Source organism: Myotis yumanensis, unplaced genomic scaffold (assembly GCF_028538775.1).
Source record: "Myotis yumanensis isolate MYYU_CA2020_CCGP unplaced genomic scaffold, mMyoYum1.0.hap1 SCAF_1, whole genome shotgun sequence".
Classification (NCBI taxonomy): domain Eukaryota; kingdom Metazoa; phylum Chordata; class Mammalia; order Chiroptera; family Vespertilionidae; genus Myotis; species Myotis yumanensis.
The window spans coordinates 182,756,042-182,782,295 of NW_027223752.1; the positions used below are offsets into that span (position 1 = coordinate 182,756,042).

The 26,254-nt window shown below is 45.2% G+C and overlaps 1 protein-coding gene across 3 annotated transcripts in view; it reads right to left on the bottom strand.

The window, feature by feature from the left end:
* Positions 1–1,427: 1,427 nt before the first annotated feature.
* Positions 1,428–26,254, bottom strand: part of AFF1 (ALF transcription elongation factor 1) — a 197,898-nt gene continuing 173,071 nt past the window's right edge. For 2 of the 3 annotated variants that reach the window (XM_070393102.1, XM_070393119.1), the window contains 9 exons: positions 17,730–17,830; positions 16,721–16,964; positions 16,010–16,101; positions 13,912–13,969; positions 11,232–11,380; positions 10,579–10,650; positions 10,041–10,178; positions 7,950–8,152; positions 1,429–7,024 (listed from right to left, as the gene is read on the bottom strand). In XM_070393102.1, the coding sequence (XP_070249203.1) occupies positions 6,903–7,024; positions 7,950–8,152; positions 10,041–10,178; positions 10,579–10,650; positions 11,232–11,380; positions 13,912–13,969; positions 16,010–16,101; positions 16,721–16,964; positions 17,730–17,830 (1,179 nt within the window). In that variant the 3' untranslated portion in view covers positions 1,429–6,902. Of the gene's footprint in view, positions 7,025–7,949; positions 8,153–10,040; positions 10,179–10,578; positions 10,651–11,231; positions 11,381–13,911; positions 13,970–16,009; positions 16,102–16,720; positions 16,965–17,729; positions 17,831–26,254 lie in introns of all 3 variants that reach the window. The other variant, XM_070393110.1, reaches the window with a different exon arrangement.

The window sequence follows — 26,254 nt, forward strand, 5'->3', positions numbered from 1 at the left end:
TATTTTGAAGTAAAAAAACAAAACGGGAACAAATACGATATTTGTATTTGCATGTGGCCCACGGGCCGTAGTTTGAGGACCCCTGGGTAAAGGGATGGATTATCTGCGCATGCTGACATCACTAAGTGGAAGGCTGTTGGAACAGGGCAAAGCCTGTGTTTACAAGAGTTCTGGTCATCTCTCAACCAACCTAACCCAGTTTGCAGGAAATACGGGAGATTGAGGAATGAATTAAAGAACATTTAGGGAAACACAGAAATCCAAGATGTAGAGTGTTGTAGTAAAAAAAAGGTGTTTTTGTTGTTGTTCTAGATTAAGATTAAAGAGAAAGCTAAATGTAATGCATGAAATGACTGCATTCTGGTTCAAAAAAATAAATTATAACACCTTTGTGGGGACAACTGCAGAAATTTGAATATGGACTATAAAATTTAGATGTTGAGAAATTTTCTTAGATGACATAGGGTATTGTGGTTGTGTTGGAAAATGTCCTAGGAAATGCATGCTGAATTTTTTAGGGTAATCCATAACTCAGCATAAATATACACATGCATGCATTTAAATAAGTAAGGTAAAATATTGAATCTGCTCAAGTAATTTGCTTCAGGGATGGTTGTGGAAGCATTCTTTATAATATCCCCAATTAAAAACAATCTCAAAGTCTAACAAGGGGGTTGGTTAAAACTGGTACAAACACACAATGGACAACTATTACCAAAAATTTGTGATAGCCCAGAAGAGACTTTTAACCCATCTTTCAAATGAGATCTCTTCCCTATAGCTTCATCTGGACTAAAACACTCCCTTTTCCCAACTTACCTTTGCATACTTACCAGTTACTGCCAGCTTAATGCCAGCTCACCCAGGCTGGGTCCCCGTTTGTTCATTAGGACCAATAAGTAGAAGTCACCCTAATGTAAGGGAGAACAAAATTAAAGGGGAAGAGGTGGACAGTGAGGTCTTTCTCAGTGCTCAGAGGCTGGAAGATCAGGTGTTGGGATGTTGTGGTGCAATGAAGGGAGGAAGGTACAGGAGCCAGCAGTTTCTGAGTGTTTATGCCAGGCACGATGCTAAGCACTCTTCATATATCACCTAATGCAATCCTTGCTTTTATTTGGTAGATACCAATCAACAGTCTGTAAATGAGAGGAGACCCAGGGAGGTCACATAGCAAGCTGGAGAGCCAGGACTCAGGTTCAGGAAGTTAGGTTCTTTCTGATTTCATAAAACCATTGAGGTAGAGTATTTCCTTCAGTGACCAAGGGGGGAGAGACCAGATGGCCTTTAGATTATTTTCTTTAAAAAAAAAAAAAAAAAAAAAAGAAAGGGAGGAGAGAGAGAAACATCCATGATGAGAGAATCATGGATCGGCTGCCTCCTGCATGCCCCCCCACTGGAGATTGAGCCCGCAACCTGGGCATGTGCCCTGACTGGGAATTGAACCGTGACCTCCTGGTTCGTAGGTCGAGACTCAACCACTGAACCACGCCGGCCAGGCCTTTTAGATTCTTTTCAATACCAGCATTCTACAAATCTGTCTACCAGCAGACAAATGGAAAGCAGGCAAACTGGGTCCGTAGGTGCACCTGGCAGTAGATGTTAGGATAAGAAGCCACACTGGTGATCTCAGGCTAATTTCTGTGTGATTAAGATCTTGAACATAAACTGAACAGAAGGATGAGCCACCCTGTGCCCGCACTTTTCCCATTTGAACACATATGCGAATGAGGGTACATTATTTTATGTGAGACTCTCCTTGGCTATAAATGGTATTAAACCTAACAATGTTAGAAATTTTTTATTCAGACAAAATGGAAGCATGATTCAACACAAATGATTTCTCTAAATTTTTATTAATTTTTTTTTTTTTTTACAGCTCGATCCTCTTGTGAAAAGGAAAGAATTTGAAGGTGAACAAATCAATTATACTTTTTTTTTTTAAACAGCAATTAATCCTCATTACAGAGAACAAGCAAAAGATCTGTGGCACATTCTCTTTGGAAAGATCTTTTGCAAATTTTTCTTCTAAAAAAAGAAAGCAAACTTTAATTCTCACAGATCACATGTCTCTTTCAAAAGACTATACAAGGCAGCTAAATTTTATTCACAAAAGCCCCAGGTTGCAGTTTCATTGCTGAAGGAGATAAAATACATGGAGTCCCCTTTATCTGTGTTGCACATCTTCCCATTGAGAGCATCGCTGCTTCCCCATCCTACATACAAATCACTGTGTGGACTACATAGCTGGCACAATATTCCACAATAATTAAAGAAAAACACATATTATTTTAGAGATAGGCCAGTGACCTTCATTTATCAACTGGACAATTTATTTCTTTTTAAAACAATTTTAATAATACCAAGATTTGACTTTACTCTAAAGTTATAAGAAAGCAAAAAATATAATATAATATAATATATAATGGTAATAAATAAAAAAAGGCAACCCTGCACAGGTATCATCCAAAACGTAATCACATTCAGGAAAAAAAATTAAAACAAGATTTGGGACACACGCATATAAACACACACACATACACACACCAACATGAACAGTGTATACTTGTTATCTGAGGGGGATGTGCAGTAATTTTAACAATACATGTTGACGGCCTGAACAAAAGGCAAAGTTAATACTGCCTGTGTTAAGCATCACTTAAACATCTACTTTTAAGCAAAGCAAGTTATCTCCCTAGGTCAGCCACTCCTGGCCTGACTGCGGTATGGCCAGCCTCGCTGTCAGTGGTCTTTCTCCCTTGTCCCTCCAGGCCCACAGAGCACCCCCTAGGCTCACCGAGGGCTGTATGTCTCCTTCCTGCCCTCTCGGGTACAGAAATATAGGCACTTCTCTACCCATTGCAGTACCTGCTGGTACCTGGCGCACAGTGGAACAGAATCTCGTGTGATTTTTCTCCAGGACAACAGGAAACTTACAGCCACCTTAAGAAAGGTGGTAAGTGGTGCTTGTCAACTCATCATCAGTGAAAACTACAGAACATGGCCAGTGGTCACAATTCATTCTGTCACTGAGAAACCAACACAACTAGATTGCATATTTGAGATTTATAGGAAGGAATACCACTCGCAATGTTTGGAGGAAAATCCCCAATACCATGCTATCCTGCAACTCCATCTCTCGCAAACAAATGACAGAGTAAAAAAAAAAAAAAAAATGGCACAGGAAAAACCTTACATCCCAAAACAAAAGAGGCGACCCACTGGAGACAGCGGGAAAAGGAGCGGGCACCGCCATAACCGACACGCTCCACAGCCACAATGTGCAACTCACCTCCCAGGAAGCGAGTCTTGATGTCTGTGTTTCTAAAAGAAGCCCTAATATTCTTGCAAGACTAAAATACTGCTCATCAGTGGTAAAGAGTGTAATGGATGAAGTGGCAAAGTTTTTCAAAGATTTTGTGTAGTGTCTGGGAAAATAAATCCTTAAGAAAAAAGTAGGCTCTGTGTGGGTGGCAGGGAATCAAGCCTAATTTGATTCATTTACCTTAAGATGAACAAATACACCTCAAACTTCATGGAGCAGAAGAGCCAAGGCCCACGTAACATCCCGAAAGCCATGGCAAACCAAATACAGCATTATTCCAAAATTAGGTGTGATCAAGAAAATGCACAATAAATATATCCAATTCAACCAGCTTCTTATTCTTTGTGTGTATGTATGTACACACACATCTCCTTTCATCTATCAGAGCTAAGAGGTTTTTACAGCTAAAAATTATTGAACAAGAATCATAATAAAATAGTAAGCTCCTGATCTTACTAACACTAATATTTAAGGTACCAATTAAGGCAAGTTTTCCGTCAGAAGGGGGTGGTTTTTAGCTTTTAAATATCCTGAGATCTGGAATTAAAGGATATAGAACAAGGGAGATAAGTGTAATCCAATTTGTCTAAGGGAAATAGCTAAACATTTTGGTCAAAACAGATCTATAAAATAAAGATCCTTTTGTTCAAAGAAATCAGATGCTTGCTTTCCCATTCAATTGTGATTAAGTCAGATTATCAGGTGAGTCCTTCTCCCGCTGCAGTTTCAGTCCTGATAATACACCTGCCGGACCCCCGACTCTTCACCACGGCTGGCACGAGGCCCACACTTTCACATTCTGAACCCAGGGCAGCCTGGCGGGGTTCAGTGAAGGGTTTCCCATTTTTTATTAGGGCCCTTCGTCTGGCTAAAACCTCAAGGTCAGTCCTCTTCAGACAGGGCAGAAACAGTCATTTTTACAAGTGAAAGAGTTCTTCCGCTTCCTAATAAAGACACAGGAAGCTGTAGCGCCAGAGGCAAGACTTCACTCCACCTTCACTCAGGACATTTTGTCTGCCTCACGGTGAAGTGCGCACTATTACTGTTATAAGAACTTCACAGATGCAAAGGCTTAATTTTAGACCCAGTCCTTTCAATGATCTACCTCAGTACAAATCTTGCCTTTTGGAATTGAAGCATGTAGCAAAAAGTGCAAGTGTTTACAAAGCCTCCTGACTTGTTATACAGCTGGTACAGCCAGAAGAACTGAGGAGCATGAGGGGTTCACCAAGCCGCTACCCTTCACATACTCAGCCCATGAGCTAAACCAGCGATCGCCAACCTTTCGGACCTCACGGACCACCGGTTGGTGACCGCTGATCTAAACAGTACAAACTGATCTCTGCAAAATCATTTGTTTTTCAAGAGACAAATAAGATTTTAATACAAAGGTCAGGGGAAAACCCCCCACAAAGAATAAGGCCATGACGCAGCCATCACGTGTGTAGCACGGGCTGACGGATCATGTGGGAAACTCCCCCAGGCAAGGGAGCTGGTGGCTTGCTGATGGGACACACTTACCCCGCACAGGTTGCACAGACCAGAACTTGCCCCGAGAACACGTCCTTCCAAACCGACCAGCCTTACACTGGGGAGTGGTGCAGGGAAGGGAAGAAAAGATGATGTTAAATAATTACACGCGCCTGATTCTGGGATCTTGTCTCCTACATAGAAGAGGACACACAATGTCACAGCATACAACCTACCAGGCAATTACTGTTCATTTAACAACAGGGTGCTTTTTAAACGAGCAATTTAAAAAGGGCCAAGGCTTTACTTTAGAACATCAAGACCACACACGAAGTTTCCATGCTCAGACATTACCACTGCTGCTAATCCTCGGGCTTTAACCTAAACACGAGGTAGGAGACCTCTGCCCTAGCAGGTTAGTGATGACAAAAGAAAGGGCTGGGTAGACAGTGAAGGAACAGTCACATGCTTCACCCTGAAAGACAAGCATTTCCCATCGTCTACACCCCCCCATTTGCCAAATTACCAAGCAAGTTCTTACAGACATCATGCGGACCTTACACTTCATTATAAATAAAGGTGTATCCACTCCCTTCTTCACTAATAAATAATTAGGAAAATGTCAAACATGCTGGGTAGGAAACAACATGTAGAGAGGCAGGATGGGAGAAAAGCCAACTGTAGAAAAAGCACTCCTCAATTTTAATGTGTGTAAATCCCACCTCTAAAAGGGATAAGAAGAATGGGCTTTTAAAAACACTGCAGTCAAAATAATGCTTCCAATAATAACCTTCAAAGTGTCTACAATAAAGAAAATCTGTGCTTATGGGTAGGTGGGAACTCGGATGTGTTCTCTCATTATCGGTCATTCAAATGCACCGGTGTCATGCCTCTGCGACGGCAACAGCCACTTGTGGGGAGGCCACCGTTCCTCCTCAGCCTGTCCAGTCCAGCTCACCGACAACACCGAGTGAAGGCCTGGGAAGATTTTTTTTAAGTCTAATTAACCACCCCAATCTCCACATCCTTTCAGGGAGTACATTTCCCCTGGACAATTAAGGGCTCTGAAAGTCTAGTTTTGCTATAAATATAAAATAATTCGCAGCAGAAAAATATAGCCTCTTTAAGTAGATTTCATTTGTTTTTGTTCACTGACAAAACTCTGAGTTGGTTAGACAGCATGAGTTACCACATGACTGTAGACCACAGACCAGCACCTCAAATTCCAGCTCTACTTAAACAAAAATTAAAAAGCCCTTCAGCCAACTGGTCCTGTGGAAATGGCAGTACCCTTTCCCAGGGTAGAAAATTCCGAACACGGTTGCAGCTGCCTGCCTGTGGCTGAAGCAGGGGTGGGAACGACAGCCGTGCCGCCTGCTGCCGCGTATTGTAGCTCCTTCTCCTCCCATGGCTCCCATCGGTCAACACCAACTCGGCCACAAAGGAATCAGAGCTGGGTGAGCGTGCAGTACTTCAGGCAATGGGGGTGCCTCCAATTCTTTACGTTATGACAATACTTGGTATTATCAAAGCAACTGTGCACTGGCAGAAAGTGGGGTACAGCGGAGTCCTTCACAATTCAGGTTTTATAGATGACTGTTAGAATCTACAAAACAAATATTTCCTCAAAAAAACTGAAAAGAAAGAAAAATCATCCATAAAACCCTACACCAAAATTCACTGTTAAAAATATTTCCTTCTGGGAATGGACTAGTGTGGTGAGGCTGCTGAGATGACGTGAATTTGCGTTCAGAGTTGAAATTGATTCTCTTCGTTTCATTTGCAACTCGCATTCTGCTGGTTAAAAAAATACGGAAATGTTTCTAGACCACTCACACACCCCTGTCAGGCCACATTGCACTCTGTCCTTTAGTTAGGAAAGGCGAAGATCATCTCTGAAGCCAGCCTCCTCACTTCTACTTCTGCATAACCATCGTGCCCAACCAATGACCACACAATTCTTGAGAGTTTAAGTGGACAAATGACCTGGCCTTCTCAGGTGCTTCTCTTCTCAAGTTTTGTTGTCCTGATGAGACAAATGTCTGGACTGGTTCTGAGGCTTCCAATGTGCAAAATAGTTCCCAAGGCATCAAATGAACCTGGGCCTCCGTTAGGGTGCTCTGCTTCCTTGCTTCAGCCACTGAAACCCCTGTCTCGTGTAGTGCACCAGATCCGCCAAACTGCTGTTGAGGGCCAAGGTGCACACGCTTGTGCTGAGCTGAGCAAAAAACTCTGCAAACGAAGCAAAACCACAACCAAGTAAACACACGCACACACACGAAATAAAGACGGCAACAGAAAGTCATTTGTTTGGGTTGGTTCCAGAAATGATCCCCAGATTAGCATGTACTTCATCTGTCACAGTACAACACCACAGTCGAGTGTAATGCTGCTCATTCTCCACACTGACCCACTAGCCTAGAAGGGTAGGCACTGGGTTCTGTTTTAGGGTTGAATCCATAATGCCCAGCACTGGAGAACACCCGATTAATACTTTTGGGTCAACAGATGCATGAAAGAAAAACACCAACATGTTTAAAAAGCATCTTTAGTTTACTAAGCAATTAAGTTCTAAGAGGCTGTGAGGGAATTAAGTGGCCACCGCCAGGAAGAACTATGGAATGGCACGGACTTGGCATTTCCATCTAAGCGTCAGTGGATGCTGGCGCTGGCACGCGCAGTTCCTCTACAGCGTGTCCCACCGCCTCCTACACCTCGGGTTTTCCCAAGGCCTTCGTCTCACACAAGTTTCAAGAGGCTTACTGACACCATATTGCCGGTACTGTCGCTAACCATCTTCCATCACACTGAAAACAAACGTTAGACTCCGTACTTAGGCTGTGCTCCCTCACACCTCACACTGGCTGTGCCCAGGGACAGCCATGCCCTTCCTTCTCCACTTGCCTGGCCCTTGTGCTACCATTTCATCCAGACTGAAGTGACGGCGCCAGGACTTCTGAAGGGCAAGGTGCTGAAGCCACTTCCAATTCAGTTTTGCTAAGATCTAGCCACAGAAATTTAGCTCCATGCTGTGGGGCTCAGAAAAGAATTGGGTCTAGGCTATGAGGTGTGATGGAGAGAATGAAAATTGGAACATAACCTACAAACTACATGATTCCCGTCATGCCCCAGTAATTACCACCACAGAGCCACTCACCTTTATTCTTCCTTGTAAGGACCTCGGCCTGTTCCCAAAGATCAACGGCGGCGAAGATGTGGGAAGTAATGGTGATGTAGGAAGATGTCATGTTTTGGATGTTGGCAGGGATCCCGCTGCCCCCCACACTGCCAGCACTCGCCTGGGAGCCCACGGAACTGGCAGAAGGCATTGGAGAGAGAGGGGATGGTGCGCCTGTGCTTCTGGAAGGCGGAAGATCAGAGAGAACTGGTTAATCACTAAACCCCACATTACAGATTTCCTGTCTCTGGAACCGTAGGCCGAGTCACAAAGTTTCAGTGTGTACCAGCCAAAATGACAGTCATTTCTTTAAGGTCAAAGAGACACCTTTCACCTTTAGGAGTTTGGGAATTTATAAAATACAGTGAGATGGGACCCACCAAACGGATGGAGGCAAGGTGTCCTCACTAGACGCGAAATGAGGTGGGCAGGTCTGTATTCTGAACCTGCTTCCCATGCCGTTCACATCGCCTACTCCCTAGGCCTTGAGTCCTTCCCTCCCCACCAACCCCACCCAACTTCTCCGGGGAAGACAATGCTGCCCTGTGAACTGGTCTTTATCTCTTACACATTCTTTCACCGGCTCAGTGACCATGCGCGGAGCACCTGCTCTGCACCTGGCGCTCTTCTAGATGCCGGGGTACACCACGGCTTGCTGTCTGCCACTGAACTTGATTCTCTGCATGTATTTATTAACTTATCTATTGCACTTCTCACGTTCCACACTTTTGTCTATTCCTTCTCCTGGGTCACAGGCACCTTGAAGGCCGGGACCATTTTTTACTAATCTTTGCATTTGTGGCACTTAGCAGAGTAGGTGCTAAGAGCAGACCCTTGAGAAATATCTGCTGAATCAATGAATGACTGTAGTACAGCCTACGAGGAGACCAGGGAGTATCATGTACCAGGGGATTCATGATCTTCTCTCTACTCTCCCCTCTCGACTGTATACCTGCACATCCAAGTTAACAAGTGCCTTGAGTGGGTCAATGAGAAACACAAGTGACATCACTTCGACCTCACAGATATAAAATGGGAAGATGGCAGCAGCAGTAACCTCATGCTGTGCCCCACCTGCCCCCGGCGCTGCTCGAGCCCTCAGTGCACCAGCTGAATGGACATGCATAAGACGGGAGTGGAAGCACCATGAGGGCAGTGAGTCTCACCTGCTCTGTTTACTGCTGTGTCCGCTGTACCTAAAGCAAGGTTTGGTACAAAGAAGGTGCTCACTGGCTGGACAAATGGGAAAGGAGTTACCTCAAATAATGACACCGACCATGTGTGAGCTTAGAATACCACCTCAGAGGTGGGAGTCATGAAAATTCCAGAGGCAGAAGTTCCTTCTCAATCAGGACGTTTTCAAGGAGAGGCTACATGGGAATCTCTTCCTGAACGTTCAGGAAATGGGGCAGTCTTCTAGGTGACAGTCTTAAAATAGCAAAGCCTATCAGAACTGGGAAACTTCAAGGAGTATAACCACATTAAAAATACTAGGCAAGTGCTATAGGGAAGAACATTCTGTCTTCAGTTGCACAAGAATTGTTTTTCAATATCTTATGGCATAGATGAACAGCTTCAGTTCAAAAAGTGGAGGGAAATTTTAACTAGAGACAATCATGTTCGTCTTATATCACTGCTACGGGTCCTAGAGAAGGTTGAGGGCATATATAAGTTCTTGTTCACTGAAATTCCAAGGTGACATGTCCAGAGGGACAAGGGTCTTTGGCTGGTTCTCCTGGCCTTGCCTCTAGTTGTTTTGTGGTGTGAGGCACGCCTAAATATAACCCTGATTTTGTGATGTTAGACATGCCTAAAGATCCTCACCGTTTTGACATTTTGACCATATAGTTTCTACAATTATCTTTTTATGTTACCCAATTAGCAAACATCTTGATTTAAATTATTCCTTAAAAAGCAGAAATAAGCAAATGATCTAGTTAAGGAGAAAACCAGCATACAGATGTATACAATTTTTGAAAAGGCAAAGTTAGATGTACACACAAATGGCAGCAAAAGCAAGAGGCAAATAATGACGCAATACTGATAATTGTAAGTTAGACGTATCATTACCTTGCAATGCATGGAGAAGGTGCCTGGGTAACTTTGGAAGGACTCTGGAAGTGATCATTAAGAGCACGAGAATACTTTATTGCTCTCTCCTTTTTACAACGAAACATCGCCATGTTCAAAATGGACTGACAACGCATGCTGTGAACATAAACAGGTGGATGTCAGAAAGACAGCCATCGAACCCTTTACAACCTAATGAAGAGGCCGGGCTTCATCTACCTGAGGAAGGCATCGTAAAAATCTTACTGCACTCTTCAGTCATCAGAAACACACAAATACACAAGGGTATCACCTGAGCCACCAGATCAAAGCATTACTGAGTCATCAGTAAAACAGCAGCAGGTGCCATTTCATAAAACTTATCAGTGGGGTTAACCCCTTGACCTTAGTATTTTATTGATCTCCTTTCACTGTAATTTTCCTGCTAAGCAAAAATTTCAAAATCTTTTTTTGTACCATCAAAAGATACAAAAGCAAAAAAAAAACAACAAAAACAAAAGCAAGTGTGATACTATGTAAATACAGAAAAAGTACTCACCATAAAACAGCAAATATTTTCTCTTGTGTTGGTGCTGCGGGGTCTGAGAAGGATTTTAACGACATGATGACTCTATAGGGAAGTATAAAAATAGATCAGGTTAAACAAAAGCAATTGGAAAATCCCTGACACAAAGACATCTCATTATGCCTGTCTCGGTTTTATACTGATTTTTCCTGAAGCTGTCAAGCCGAGAGCAAAGCAGAAAAAATGAGGCTTTCGAGCAACAATTGAGGCCACTCAGAAAACTGGGTGAGGGCACGTCTCTTCTCCGGCTGTCCACCTGCTCGACTCCATGTGGACGTGTGTCCTGACTGAGTCCCTTGTTGAAATGCAGATAATAAAGACGGGAGCTTAAACTGAGACGAGGGCGTCTGATAAGAAAGCCAAACTGGAAAAACCAACCTCTCCCTGAAAGGTTTGGCATTTCACAGTGCGCTTGGCACACGATGGAGCTGGATCCGGCTTCTCTGTTCCAGCTTTCATCTAGAATATAATTTTAGTTCAGGACAAGAAAAAAGTTCTCGGATCAGTAACTTTTGTAAGGCGCCCCTTTATTAAGCTGTCTTTATACTGAGGTTCAAGTGGATTATGGCAATAAAGGTGAGGAAAGAGAAGTACTTAAGAGGATGGCAACATGACTTGGCGCTTACTTAACGAGGTCTTCGGTTTCAGAGTACACCGAGAAAGCCGACTTGGACGCCGACTTGGACACCGGGCTTTCAGACTCCATGGCAATCCCACACTCAATGAAGGACAAGACGGCTTCCAAGTACTTAAAAGCCTTCCCAACCTTGTCCGTCTGTGGAAGAACAGGTCATTGTTAGGCCAAAGACAGCCTTTTATTTAGTTTCTCACCCACATTCTTCACTGTAATATCCCTCCACTGTCAGAGTTTAGTTATGGCTACAGAGAAGTGTGAGAGCAAACCAACTCCACAGGACTAAAAGCCTATGGGGTCTGACCTACTAAAAATGTTCTTCTAGTAGGAAAAAGAAAACAATTTTGTGTTAGGATGACGCTCTCATAACTTTAAAGCACATATTCAAACTAAGGCAATTGAATCCATAGTCACTTTGTTATTAATAGTGTCCCTAATTACTCATTACATAATTTTTCTGAGAAAGAAATTTTTCTACACATCTAGGATAATGCAAACACAAATTTCTTTGTATGTGTTGAAGTTTACCACCTAACAATAAGTAAAAAACGTTGTTTTAGGAGCATCTTAGATATGATGTCAAACAATCATCGTTCCATGTATCTTAGAGCCCAGCAGGTGGCTGACTCGCCTCTGGAAGTCGGGGCGAAGTGCATGAGGCTGTCCTCTGGGCCAGCAGGGATAAAACCCCAGAGTCTCTCTCACTCCTTTTTAAAAAATCGGACAAAACTGACTTTATTTTTTTTATCTAAAAAATTTTTATTGTTGATCTGAGAGTCTCTTAAAGGGAATACAAATGAAATCAGATCTTGGTGACTACACATTTTGTCACAACACTTCTCACTGAGTGCAACACAGCCAGACCGACTAAGACTGGGATGAGCACCTCTCTCAACACACGGCATATGGACCACGTTAATCAGGCAACTGACTAACACATTTGCAAGTTTGCAGTTTTTGCTAATGCTTTCAATTTGATAATGTTCAAAAAGAAAGAATGCAAGCAGTAAAGATGCAAGTGGAGTATAAAAAGATAGTGACATCAGCAAAGAAAGATGGTTTAGGCCTGATATTTTGTAAGGCTAGTGATGCACATCTATTACACCTGTGATAAACGCATGTGTCCTAATACAGTGTTAAAGTGGTAGCGTTCCAATATCTCTATTCAGCAGTGAGTATAATGTAGAAGTAAAATGCACTCCTTTATATTCAGTTGTGCACTTGACTATTTGGAATGCGAAATGCACATCTTGAGACACTATGCAATTAAAGAAGAATATTACAAAAAGACTGTGCATTCAGCTTTTTGTCCAAACTGGCCTATTTTGAGACTAAAATGAGACATTATTATTACAATGGGATTCAACAGGCATAGATCAGGACTGTCCTGGGCACACGGGGATGTATGGCCAACTTTGGCGGGAGAAGATGTGCGTATGTACAGACTAAACGCAAAACAAAATCAAAGTTCCCTGGAGAATACTTCCTGATTTGAATAATGAGGAAATCTAGTGCTTAAAATGCCCGATGTTTAGACAAGTTTTAGATGACTGACAAAGTACTGACTAGTTACTCCTTTTCAAAACTCAAAAGATTCATATAGTCCCAGGAACAACCTTGGAATGCTGAAAGGAAGAAGACGGAAAAGACACCCCTGCTTGGCCCAGCCCTAGTCCTCTGACTCTAACTCAGGCCATCCTATACAGGGCCACCTTAGAGACAGGGCCACAGGGGCTTGTCTTTGACCCCCCTGTAGCACCCAGCATGGTAAGGACGACTCCAATATTTTGTCCCAACAAACGGGGACCAGCCCAGCCCTCCCAGCCTGTCTGAGAACAGAGGCCAGTCCACAGACTGGGGTTGCAGGCACCAGGCCACAGCCTTGATGGCCACCCTGGACGGACCTGATTCAGATCCCTGTGGGCCTCCAGAGTGTGTGGTTAGATTTGCATGTAGGAGAATAAAGGCTGGTGGTACGAAGTTCAACATAGGGTATGTGTCGGGCTTAGGCTTGGGGAATACATTCCATTTAAATATGACAAAGGGCACACACCACCTAATTAGACTGCAGCAGAGATGCAAAAGCACATTTAATTGTGTATGCGATTAAAAACAAACCTCTACCTTCCAGAAAGTCCAACAGCCACCAGGCAGAGCTCACTTTTTAAAGCATGTTTATCAAAGTGCAATCACTGCCTTCACCTTAAAACTTCATCTACTGGCACTGGTCTACTGGCCCCTCAGGGCAGTCTCTCTCAAGAGCTTGAAGATCATTTTGGAATGCAAATAGGCTACCTCACCTTTCAAAATACCTCACCTTTCAAAATAGACCGACTTCCAATAGTAGGACTCATTTTTCATATCCAAAGAGTGGGACAAGGAAGCATTCGAGTATTAAATACATGGTAGTGACCATTCATTTAGACATCAGACTTGCGACTAGGTACTCTGTATATTTGCCCTTGATCAAATAATGGAGTCAAAGAAAATAACTTCACTAAGAATCCCTTATCCCTCACTAAGATCCTGCTGATCCTGCTTCCGCTTCGGCCAATGTCAGCACCCCTCTCCCACCCTCCTGCTGTATTTAGTGATATGTTATACAGTAGACTGAGATCACAAATATTCCAGCAGAAGACATTCTACCAAATGGATAAAGAACCAAGACTGACCATTAACTCCGCTTTTTGCTTCAACTTTTTTGCCTCCTTCATGTGGAGATCTGCTTGTCTGAAAGAGAAGGAAAGATCAGGGTAGGTCATATGAACTTAAAATTACTAGGCTGGAGCAAGATGATTGAAGGAGACTGAGATGGTGGAAAAGGATGGGAGGAGAAGGAGGGCAAAGAAGAGGGAGGAGCAAAGAGGGGGAAAGGAAATGAGGAGGTAAAGAAGGAGAAGTGGGCACATCTACACTAATAAAAGAGAAACATGGTAATTAGCGTACGACCGCTACCCTTCCCATTGGCTAATCAGCATATCCTTATGCAAATTAACTGTCAGCCAAGATGGCGGCCGGCAGCCATGCACTGAAGTGAACAGGGAGGCTTGCTTGCTCCAGTGATGGCGGACTCCAACGTTCCCTGCACTTGCCGGCCTCTCAGCTGCAACTTTAAGCAAATATGTTGCAAATATAGAAGCTAAACAAAACTCCAGAAACCGGCTGGCCTTCAGCCAGCCTGACCGCAACATTGTATCAATGTTTTCAGCAGCGAGGCCTCAGAGCTAAAGCTGGCCCAGAATAAAAAAAAAAAAAAAAAAGAAAGAAAAAAAGGAGCGGTTGGGAGCTTCAGTCACCCGCCAGCCGGAAAACAGCCCTCAGCCCCTCAGCCAGCCTGGCCAGGCACCCCAGTGGAGACCCCCACCCTGATCCAGGACACCCTTCAGGGCAAACCAGCCAGCCCCCACCCATGCACCAGGCCTCTATCCTATATAGTAAAAGGGTAATATGCCTCCCGGCACCGGGATCAGTGTGACAGGGGGCGGGGCCACAACCTCCCTATCTGCCCTGCTCTGTGCCTGATAGGGGGGAGCTCCCCAATCCCCCGATCACCCTGCGGCTCTGTGTGTGACAGGGGGTGGGGCCACAACCTCCCTATCCGCCCTGCTCTGTTCGTGACAGGGGAAGGTGCCCCAACCCCCTGATCAGCCCTGCTCTGTGCCTGATAGGGGGGAGCTCCCCCATCCCCCTACAGCTCTGTGTGTGACAGGGTGCGGCGCCCCAAGCCCCCCCCACGGGCCCTGCTCTGTGTGTGACAGGGTGCAGCGTCCCAACCCCCTGATCGGCCCTGCTCTGTGGGTGATAGAGGGCAGCGCCCCAATCCCCGCCCCCCACCCCCCCCGCCCCGGGCCCTGCTCTGTGTGTGACGGGGTAGAGCCATAACCTCCCCATCGGCCCTGCCCTGAGTGTGACAGTGGTGGTGCCCCAACCCCCTGATCGGCACTGCTCTGTGGGTGATAGAGGGTGGCGCCCCAACCCCCCTCCACGGGCCTTGCTCTGTGTGTGACGGGGGAGAGCCATAACCTCCCCAATGGCCCTGCCCTGAGTGTGACAGGGTGCAGCGCCCCAACCCCCTTATCCGCCCTGCTCTGTGTGTGACAGGGGGCGGTGCCCCAACTCCCCTATCGGCCCTACTCTGTGAGTGACAGGGGGAGCTCCTCACCCCCTGATCGGCCCTGCTCTGTACATGACAGGGGGGAGCTCCTCAACCCCCTGATGGGCCCTGCTCTGTGCGTGACAGGGGACAGCGCCCCAACCCCCTGATCGGCCCTGCTCTGTGAGTGACAGGGGGCAGCACCCCAACCCCGATTGGCCCTGCTCTGTGAGTGACAGGGTGCAGCGCCCCAACCCCCTGATCCGCCCTGCTCTGTGCGTGACAGGGGATGGCGCCGTTACCTCCCCATCGACCCTGCCTTGAGTGTGACAGGGGGCGGTGCCCCAACCCCCCAATCGGCCCTACCCTGAGCGTGACTGAGGGTGGCATCGCAACCTCCCAATCCGCCCTGCTCTGTGCATGACAGGGGGCGGCGCCCCAACTCCCCAATCGGCCCTGCTCTGAGCCTGACCAGGGCTGCACCTAGGGATTGGGCATGCCCTCTGCCACCCGGGAGCAGGCCTAAGCCAGCAGGTCGTTATCTCCCGAGGGGTCCCAGACTGCGAGAGGGCACAGGCCGGGCTGGGGGACCCTCCCCCCCTCCCCCCCGCCAGTGCACAAATTTTTGTGCACTGGGCCTCTAGAAAAGGATAAGAAGCAAGCATCTAGAATCTTACTTGTCCAACTTCGAGGGAGGCTTCCCTGGTTTCGAGTTACCATTTGGCAAAGAAGGCACTGGAAAAGAATTTGCAGTATCTCCAGAAGATCCCTTTAAAAAATCATTTTACAGATCACACACTAAGATTTAAGATCACTGACCTAAATATACCATCCCTTAAATTAGCCCAAAATAGTTCCCCCCCAAAGTTTGGCACTTTCCCAGCTAGATTAACGTTTTGACTGTATTGGGACTCTAAAAGATATACGACAAAACTGTCCATGAGAACAGATAACCAACAAAGCCAAACGTAACATTTTCTTTTAGTCAATATGCATACATACCACATACACCCAGGTTAACAGAAAGAGGAACTTGTACTTGAGGAAAGTGGACAATTCTCCCCCATTACAATAAATGAAAGTACCTGAGATCAAATATTCAAACCAGGGTAACCATTTCTTACTACGAAACACCTGACAGAAAATTAACACAAAACATCTATTCGGGTATTTCACTTCTGAATCACTTTAAGAATAAACTGACACCTAAATGTTCATATACTATTAATTACCTTTTATTCTCCCTCTAAAGAGTAGAACTTTAAACACAAACTCATTACAGCCTTATTAAAAGTGATGAATAGCTCTGAAGTAGCATCATTAGGAACTTACTCAATTTGGGAACTTACCCAATATCTACTGTATACAACGGCAGCTCCCCGACTTACCTTTTGTTCTGTGGAGCTTCCAGAGCCCTTCCCCTCGGCTTTTCTGCGCTTGGGGGCGGGGGAGTCCTTATGGTTGCCCTTGGTACTACTGGCACTTTTGGGAGGGTCCTGGCTACAGGGATGTGCTTCTCGCCGTGGCCTCTTTTGTGTGGGCTTGGCTGGCTTCTGGGAGGATGAGGACGAGGATGACACAAGTGTGGGGGGAAGCATTTCCTTCTTTGAGGGCTCAGAGGGCCTGGGTGTTCTGGAAAGAAACATCATACAACACAAAGTTACATGAACCATGTAACTTAGTTGTTTAGTTAAAAGGACACAAGGCTGCTGACAAAAGACTAAGATATCACAAAGCGTGAAATCCATTTTTGTACAAGGCCACATTTCAAGGATTTTTCATGCCTTTTAAAAATCCAGTCCTATTGCTGACTGAGAAATGAAGTTATGTGACCCGTCTCTAAGCTTGCGGTCCTGACTTCTCCTAACAAGCCGGTCTGCATTAGCTACTCCCCAACCTGTCCCTCTGACAAGCAGGCAAGCCCAGCCTCCGCTTTCACATCTGACTCCTTGCTCTCGCAAATCCCTCCTACATGGGGACATGATGCATTGTGGTACCACATCATTTTGTGAAGCGATTTCTTGAACAAATCAGAGATTAATAGTTACTTTTTGTGACTTTGGACAAGTCATTTTCTCTCTGTGTGCCTCAGTTTCCACTTCTACAAAATAGGGATAATAACAGCACCTTTCTTATTTTCAATGTAAAAATTCCTTTAGAAAGAAATTAATCCCAGGTTTTTAGGAAATTTTCTACTGTTGAAACACACTGGATAAACCCAAGCTTGCTGCCCAATGAACTGTTAATTCCTAGAAGGTCCACGTGACAAAAGCAGATTGAAACCAACTGGGCACATCATCAGAAGGAGCTGAACAAGTGTAGCACTCCATGCCTTCACACATCAGACCCAAGAAGACTCACTTGCCTTCCTAGGCTGCTCCTAATCTCTATACTCACTTTGTCTTAGAAGCTTCTTTGTGGGAGGATGACGATGACTGTGACTTAACCTCTTTCTCCAGTCTGACTTTCTTGCTATCATGGTCTCTCTCTGCTTCACCCTATGATTGTAATATAACAAAGTAAATTGTTACAAACATAACTGTATAGGCAAAATAGGAAAAAATATACAGCACAGGCAATGAGAATAATTAGACTGTTGGAGACATCTGTCTATACCCACACAGCAACCTTCCCAGTACCTATACTGTGTGTGTGTGTTTTGGATGAGGGAGGTAGGCGATCTAGATTTGATATTAGTAACCTGTGGAGAGACCAAGCTTTGCACAAGGAAGGACTATTCTTCATACGCAGGAAGGGGAGGGTGTCTAAGTAATCCTATACAATAAAAAGGCTAATATGCAAATCGACCAAACAGCAGAACGACTGGTTGCTATGACACGCACTGACCACCAGGAGGCAGACACTCAATGCAGAAGCTGCCCCCTGGAGGTCAGTGCACTCCCACAGGGGGAGCGCTGCTCAGCCAGAAGCTGGGCTCACAGCTGGCAAGCATAGCAGCGGTGGCGGGAGCCTCTCCCACCTCTGTGGCAGTGCTAAGGCCCGGGGAGTGGGCCTAAGCCATCAGTTGGACATCCCCCAAGGGCTCCTGGACTGAGAGGGTGCAGGTGGGCTGAAGGACATCCTCCCCCACCCCACCCCCCCAGTGCACAAATTTCATGCACCAGGCCTCTAGTAGCTAATAAGAATAGTAGTAGACTTCATTGTAGTAGACACATCATTGCTACTTTCCTAAATATAAAAGAATCAATAAAATATGCTGATTCACATCAAGTAACAACAGATAATTTTATGAGTAAGGTTCTTCCCCTTCTTTCAAAAGAACCCTCCACTTATCTACACTAATTTATTGGTCATAATAAAATTAGGAGTGGAGTACTAAAGCTTAGCTTTTCTTCTAATGAAAAAAACAAGTATATTGTTGAAAATGAAACAGGCTACAAAATCCTGTCTAGATAGCTTATAGACAAAACCAGAAAGGCACAACAAATAAGAATAGTTGCTTTGGGATTCAGCTAACTTTCTCTTCCATTGATACCAGTTCTTTTATTATTATTAATTTTAAATCCTCACTGGAGGATATGTTTTTATTGATCTTTAAAGAGACAGAGGGAGGGAGGGAAGAGGGAGAGAGTGGGGGAGGGAGAAAGGGGGAGAGAAAAAGAGAGAGAAAGCATCGACAGGTTGCCTCCGTATGCACCCCATACCTCGGTATGTGCCCTGACAGGAAATCGGACCTGCCACCTTTGATATACGGGACAACATTCCAACCAACTGAGCTGCCTAGTCAGGTAGATATCAGTTTTTTGTTTTTTGGTTTTTTAAAAATATTGTCTTTCTCTACATATATAGAGTCATATGTTTTTCAAGAACTTTGACAGAAAATGAAGAATTGTAAATAATAATTTTAGTGAGGGAAGAGTGATGAGAAGGGATATATAATTCCACCAAGTTAAGCACCTCAAAACACCCCTCTGTACCAACTAAAGTGTGAGATAACGAAACATTAAGAGAACAAAGAATTCTTTATGGCAAAAGTCTTCTATGTGCTTGTGCTCACCTGTCAACATGCACACCAACTTTAAAAAAAGTCTACATGTCGATCCAATGGCTTCACGGTGGCCTCCTGCCCACGGTCTGGACTCAGGCAATGCCCCCTGGGAAGGAGCTACTACCTCTCGAGCAAGTGACAGTGAAAGGATTGGTGCGAGCCCTTTAGATAATTGTGATGTGCATTTAGAAATAAACTCCTCCAACTGTCAGTTCACCGAGACAGGAATCTGGGACACCACCAGTCAATCTAGGACAATCCCTTAAAAACCTGAAATCCTCCCTTAAAGCCTTAAAGGAAAAAAACATTCTTCAAATTCACTGACTGCAGGAAGCCCCCGTTTTCACCCCTGTCTCTCTCCTGTTTGCTGACTTCCTCCAAGAAAAAATGAATAAATTAAGATGCGTAGGCCCAAGCTCTGCCCAGACCCTAGGAGCAGCCCGACCCTGCTCCAAAGAAGGGGAAGTAGCAAAAACACGCCCTCCTCCTGGCGGCTGCATGCAGACAGATGTGGCGAGAGCGCTTCCATTCCTCTCCTCAGCCTCTCGGGGGAAAAACATGTACTTCTTGTCTCAAAATGGATCATTCCACGTTGCTTCTAAAGACACTTGTTTTCATCTCTTGGTGTGCGCACAAGTGAGAACATTAAGAAGAAGGGGAAGTCTGGGCAGGGAGAACTTCAGTCCAAGGGAAGGCTTGTGCCCCAGAGGCCATCAGTTCTGCACTGACCGGCCCGGCACACTCCCACCAGACAGCCTGGCACCCAGGAGCGCCTGACACGGCCAGTCTGAAGCCACAGTGATTTCGAAGACTTAGTGTAAAAAGAGAAATGTAACAATTTTCATTCAATGTTACAGTGGTGATATTTTGGATACATTTAATAAAATAAATTATTAAAACAACTTAACTGGTTTTCTTTCATGTGGATGCTAGAACATTTTAGTTTACGTCTAGTGGGCTGTGCTGTTCTGTACACTTCTCTACAGATAATCTGCACACAGGGCTCTGAACTCCCAAGTAGCCAATGCAACAGAGGAATTATAAAATGTAGAGGTGAGATAGCAAATCAGTTCCTCAGAAATATAACCATTCATTAAAGAAGTATAAGGAGTTAAGATGTGACATAAAGAAGCACCTCCTAAAGGCACAACTGGAACAAGACAGGAAATTTCGCCCATCTGTGTCCCAGGGGCCTTCAGCCTGGCCCGCAGAGCTCAGCTTTGCACAGCACGCAGGCCTCCATGAAACAGTTCGCCATGCTAACACCTGAGAGGCCAAGGTTGGCAGAGAAAAAAAGAATAAGTTGGAAATGACTGGGTCAAGAGAGGACCCTGCTACTGTGGCACCCTTGTCATTACTTAACCTACTGTGCGCCCCAGGGGCTCTGCCACTCACAGATCTAGCGGGTTCTCTCGAGTTTTAGATTAAAGGCTGCAAAGCTGGCCTTGCAAGTAGTGCAAGAAGATGGAAAATTTATCTCTGGGAAAAATCACAGATTTTGCTAAAATATCCAGATATTGGATGAGGTAGTAATGTATACTTTTTTGCAATGGAAGGTTCTTCTAGGCAGTTAATGACACACAGGGTAAGTTTCCAAGGCAAACGTCCACACAGTTGCATCCTAACGAAAACATCAGACCCCAGACATGGAATGAGCGTTAATTTTTGTTTATATGTTTTCCTGCTGCTTGGGACTTGCCAGTTATAACTATAAACCAAAGTGACAGACCTTCTAAGCCAACGGTTGCCAACCTTTTGGACCTCATGGACCACCAGTTGGCGACCGCTGTAAACCACATGAAATCAGATTCCTAGTGAGTCAATCCTCACAGACGGGTTGTTATAACCCTGGCGTGTACCAATCAGAGATTCAAGAGAATAGCCCCCAAACAAGCAATCAGCAATACTGATTTCGAGGCCAGCATTAAGCTTCTCGGCCTTTTGACTAAGGTCAAGCTCAGTAGCAAGGCTAGCATTAACAACCGTGCTGGCACTTACTGGAACAATGTGCTTTACATCGGCATAAAGCAACTTAGCAGCTGATAATATTCTGTAAGCTGGTAGAGAGTAAGCCAGTAAACCAAATCAAACTCCTACTGCTCGCTTCGCTTGCTTGCTGTAGTCGAGCCTGTGGGCCTGAGGTTAGTATTTCTGTCCCCTGTGCACTTGGAACCTGTCTTCTTCTGCTTGGAACAGTCCCAGTGGCTTCCCTGGAGCAGGCACTCAGGGAGGATCTGTTCTCTGGCATGGCAGCTAGGTTTCGCAGCTGAGGTCCCAGGAGCAGGATGGCACTGCAACTTGAAGTGGACAGAGGTAGGAAGGGAGCCTTGCACTACTGGGCGGCAGGAAACGCAAACTTAAATTTCAAGAGTGGAAAACAGAAGGCAAGGAATCGTTGGGATTTTTCTAGATCAAGGCGCCATTGGAAAATGAGATGAGGGAGAAGAACTCCCGCGTAAAGGAAAAAGAAGTTTCCTCTGCCCTGTGGCTGAGCCCAGATCAGCCTCCATTTTAGGGATCCTGCCTGAGGCTGGGGTTGGAAGGCCCCCTCCCAGAAGGACAAGTGTCTCGGTGGTGCTGTACCTACAACAAAAGGAGGCTGCTGGCTGCCGACCTGGTCCGAACTGACTTGCTTGCTTTTCTTAACCTGTTGGGTCAGGCAGCCATGGACGAGCTGCCAAATGCTGCTCCACCCAGCATAGAGCAAAGGGCAAGAAAGAAGCCCATAAAAGGAAGAGCTGGGAATGTGAGACCAAGGTGGTTTTGGAAGAGAATGCTGCAGGGCGGCCTGCTGCTTGCCCAACACCGGGCTCACCGGCGAGGTTCCTGCACGTAGCAGGGCAAGGAGGGTGGCTTTTTCAGAACTGACGTCCATTCGGGCCACAGTGTTTCTAATAGGTGTTAGGAGAGTGTACTGAGAGCCTGGCTGTGGTGGGGAGAGATGAGGGGCATCTGAAAGAGAAACCCAAGTAGAGAAGGAGTGTGGGGTGGGGGTGGGAGGAGTACTGGGACAGCAAGGTGTGAGCAGTAGAGGGATAGAGCCAGGATGATATTATAACCACTAGAGTCAGTACACTGTTCTTGAACTATGACCTTGTGACTCTCTCCTAGAGCCTCCCCACTGGACACTGAAAGAGAAGAGAAATCCCTGGGCTGGAGCCCGCATACCTGAGCTCCATGTCTACTTTGACTAAACAGCCACGTGGTGTCAGAGCCTCTCTGGATCCCATCCATACAAGGTGCAGCTGGACAAGTGACCTGTAAGGTCTTAGCACTCAAATTCTAGGACTGTCTTTTTCTCCCACAGGGAAGCAAAGGACCTTGGTAGCACTCGGGGCAAAGGAAGTGGAGAAGCAGCCTGCTGGGAAATTTAAGTCGGTCTCTGGATGTGTCTCTGCAGGAGGTTCAACACAAAGATGACAAGCAAATGCCACGTCCAAGTCAGCACCGAGCGAGGGCAGCTTACTGAGGAGACAGGCTTTGTAATCTTGGGATAAGTACTACAGAAAAGGAAAATCAATCCACTTTCTTTCTTCTTTTTGGTGAGGGAATGCACAGGCATTAGAATGGCTTAACAGTCTTAACATGCATGTGGTTACAATGTTCTTTTCAGAGTAACTAACAAGCATGAAGAAATTAGATTGAAGTAGCTTCAGAAAATTGTAAGAAATGACTTTTCAAACCCTTGATTTTGAAAGATAACTGAGAATGTTGATCTGGAGAAACCACCAAAGAAAAGACAGTCGGAGCTTGGTTAGAAGGGAAGGACTGACTGAACCAACAACCATCCTCAAGCAAAAACAATGCACATTTCCCCACCACATCCCTTACCTTCCCTTCCCCAGGACTCGAAACCCGGATAAATGAGAGAGTGAAATTTGTTTCCAACAATGTCAAAGCTTCTTGGTCAGTAAAGCAATATTTAGAAAAAGGAAAAGACCTGAATAATGTACCTCTCTGCTCTATTTATCGAAATGACTATTAAGACAGTCTAGCAATTTTTTTTTAATGGCAATTTATAAAAAAACTGAATTAAATGAACGATTAGCTATAAAATGCCAGAACAAGGTCTAGCTCACACAGGGAGCTCCATGCACGCTCGTGCATTTATAGACACTGCCAATGGCACTGGCCTGTGTATTATATCGTCCTTCTCAACTTCAATTTTCCTTCCAAACCTGGAATAACATAACCTGGGTTTAAAAATTATTTAGGCCAAAAAAACACAACCATTGTATTTTAAATTCTAAACTGTACTCGGATGATAAACTTCTGCAGTTTATGTAGAGAGCACTGTGTGTTGACGCCTATTAACCTCATAATTTCCCACACTTTTCCTCATGAATTGTTTCTGACCCGCTCCTTTAAGGGAGTACCATTACACATATACAGAACCATGAGCACACGTGTACAGGTGCCACACCTGATGGCTTCATCACAGCTGTTAATCACCAGGAACTCTATGATTATCTTCCCATACTTCTAAGTCTAAAATGGCTTCAAGGGTCTGCTTACCCTCTGAAAAATATTTGCTAAATTTTGCACCAGGAGAGGAACAGACCCTAAAGGGCCTTTAAATAAAGACACTAAAGTCCACAAATGTGAACCATCAGGCACACTGCCCCACTGCTCTCACTACATCCTCAGAGAGCTTTTTCTAGTGATTGCACTTAGAATGAAGAATACGAACAAGTCTCCACCTCCCAAATTTGGGAAAAAACGCCCATGCTTAGAGAGGACAGCCCTGCCTCTGCCACGGGGCCCAGGCCACGGGAGCAGCCGATGCCCTGACCAAAGAGTTGGGATCCTGACAGGACAGGGGGAGCCCGGCCCACACAGGGAAGGACCTGAGGTTAATGCTCAACATTAATCCTACCTGGAACCCAGCAGGAAGCAAAACCAAATGACACACGATTCTCTGATCCTGAAATAAGTATACAGTGAGCTGATTTTTGTATGTATTTATCCAAAAGCTTCTATGTTTTTAACTGGTGACATACTTAAAGCAAGGATTCCTGGTTGTCTAGATCCATGACGTCTAAGCAAAGCACATGGAGGGATTCCTCCACCGAAAGAACTAGCTTTGTACAATGTTGGCCCTGAAGAAAGGCTCTGCTTCAGGGGTTCCCAGCCCCCTAGGCGTTAGGATTAACCAAGAACTTAAAAATACCAGTGGGGGTGAGGGGTTTGAGGGTGGGCACCTGCCACCAGGCCTACAGGCTCCCCAGGTGACCACAATGAGCAGCCAGGGTTTGGGACCACCGGTTCAGGACCTGGTCCTGTCACTGCCACAGCAGAGGCACTGTTCCCGGGCAGAGCTCTCCGCTGCTGGCCTGGGCTTTAAAGAAGCACACGCTTGACTAAGATGAGGGTCATTATTTCTCCATCCTCCCAACAGCATGATAAACGAGCTGCCTTCTCGGAGCTCAGCCAAGGGCTGCGCACGGCTGTGGAAGGGCACGGCTCACATCCTCAGCAGGGTGAGCTGAGATCCCTTTCGGGGGCTGCGAACAACAGTTCCAGATGTGCATGGAGTACAGACTGGGCTGAAAACCGTCTCGGGGAGCCTGCCACTTCCAACATGTTCACCTGTTAGTAAGCATTTTAGAAGTTAATACTTCTCACTCCAGCTAATGCAGAAAGTTAGCGTTGGAAACCAGACAGACCTTGGGGGGATAGGAGATAAAAAATTTCCCAGAAGGGGGAGGTAAACGAGTGTATTTTTGAAGTCTTTTCAGATATATTAAACACGGGTACTTTTCCTAGCCAAGTCCTCCATCAGGTTTCACACCTTTAACACACATCGTTTCCGTGGTTCTTGGACATGAGAGAGAAGATGCCCTCTCCTCGCTGAAACAGCACCGCCAATCAGCATGTGACCACAGCCCACTCAACCTGCCCACTCCAATCATTCGACACGGGTCTGACAAGACAGCCACCCTACTACTTGTTAGAGTCATGTTATATTTTTAACTAGTGGAGTAATCGGCTGAATCACAGACAGGACAGCGGGCTGATGATAGCCGTGTCCTTTGTTATTCTTAGCTCAACTTGCACAACTGAGGAAGCAGCTCTGCGTAAAGAGTGTGCACCGTCTGACTCCTCGGCAGGAGGAGCTGGCCTTCCTAGTGCCCTTCCCTCTGAATCTTGGGCAGGTTGGCATGGGAATGCCACTGAGGGAAACACTCACTTATCATACTTTCATCACCGAGAAGCAGCAAAAAGAACTATCAGGAGCTCAATGATTAAGAATAACGCAAGGAAGGAAACTGTCCAAAATAGTGTTATGTCCACGGAACTGAGGTTCTTAATGCAGAGATTGTTTTTTTTCTTTTAAAAAAATTATGTTATTCCTTAAGTGAAACTTCCAAAAATTGTAATAAAAAAATGAAATTGACAGATTTTTAATACTTTACAAGATACCATTCCAGCCTATATTATTCAACAGGATGTCCTAACTGCTTAGTAAGCTTTAAAACCTTTTAAAAGAATGCCCTGCTTATTAATAAGTCAATAATGGAGGGCACAGAGTCTAAATCTGGTGTGTTCAAATTAATGAGGTATGATGTGGTACCAGTATCAAAAAGGTCATACTACAGGAGCAAAATTTAGTGTATAGCAGTGTTTTCAGGAATTTGGAATACTAATTAACACTGCAATTCATGTAAGGTTTTAATTTCTAGGGTAAAATCAAATGGGCCAAGTGGTAAATATCAATGTTATCAGAATAAATAAAAGAAGCACCCCCAAATGCTACATTATCCTAAAATGAGATATCCTTTCCAATGACTGCCTCCTCTTTTTGCAAACCAGTGAGACAGCTGAAGAGCTCTAGTACCCGGTAATGCCCGTCTGCAGAGTGGGAAGTACCCAGGTCTACAATGGAGGAGTAACTGGCTTAGGAGCAAAGCCT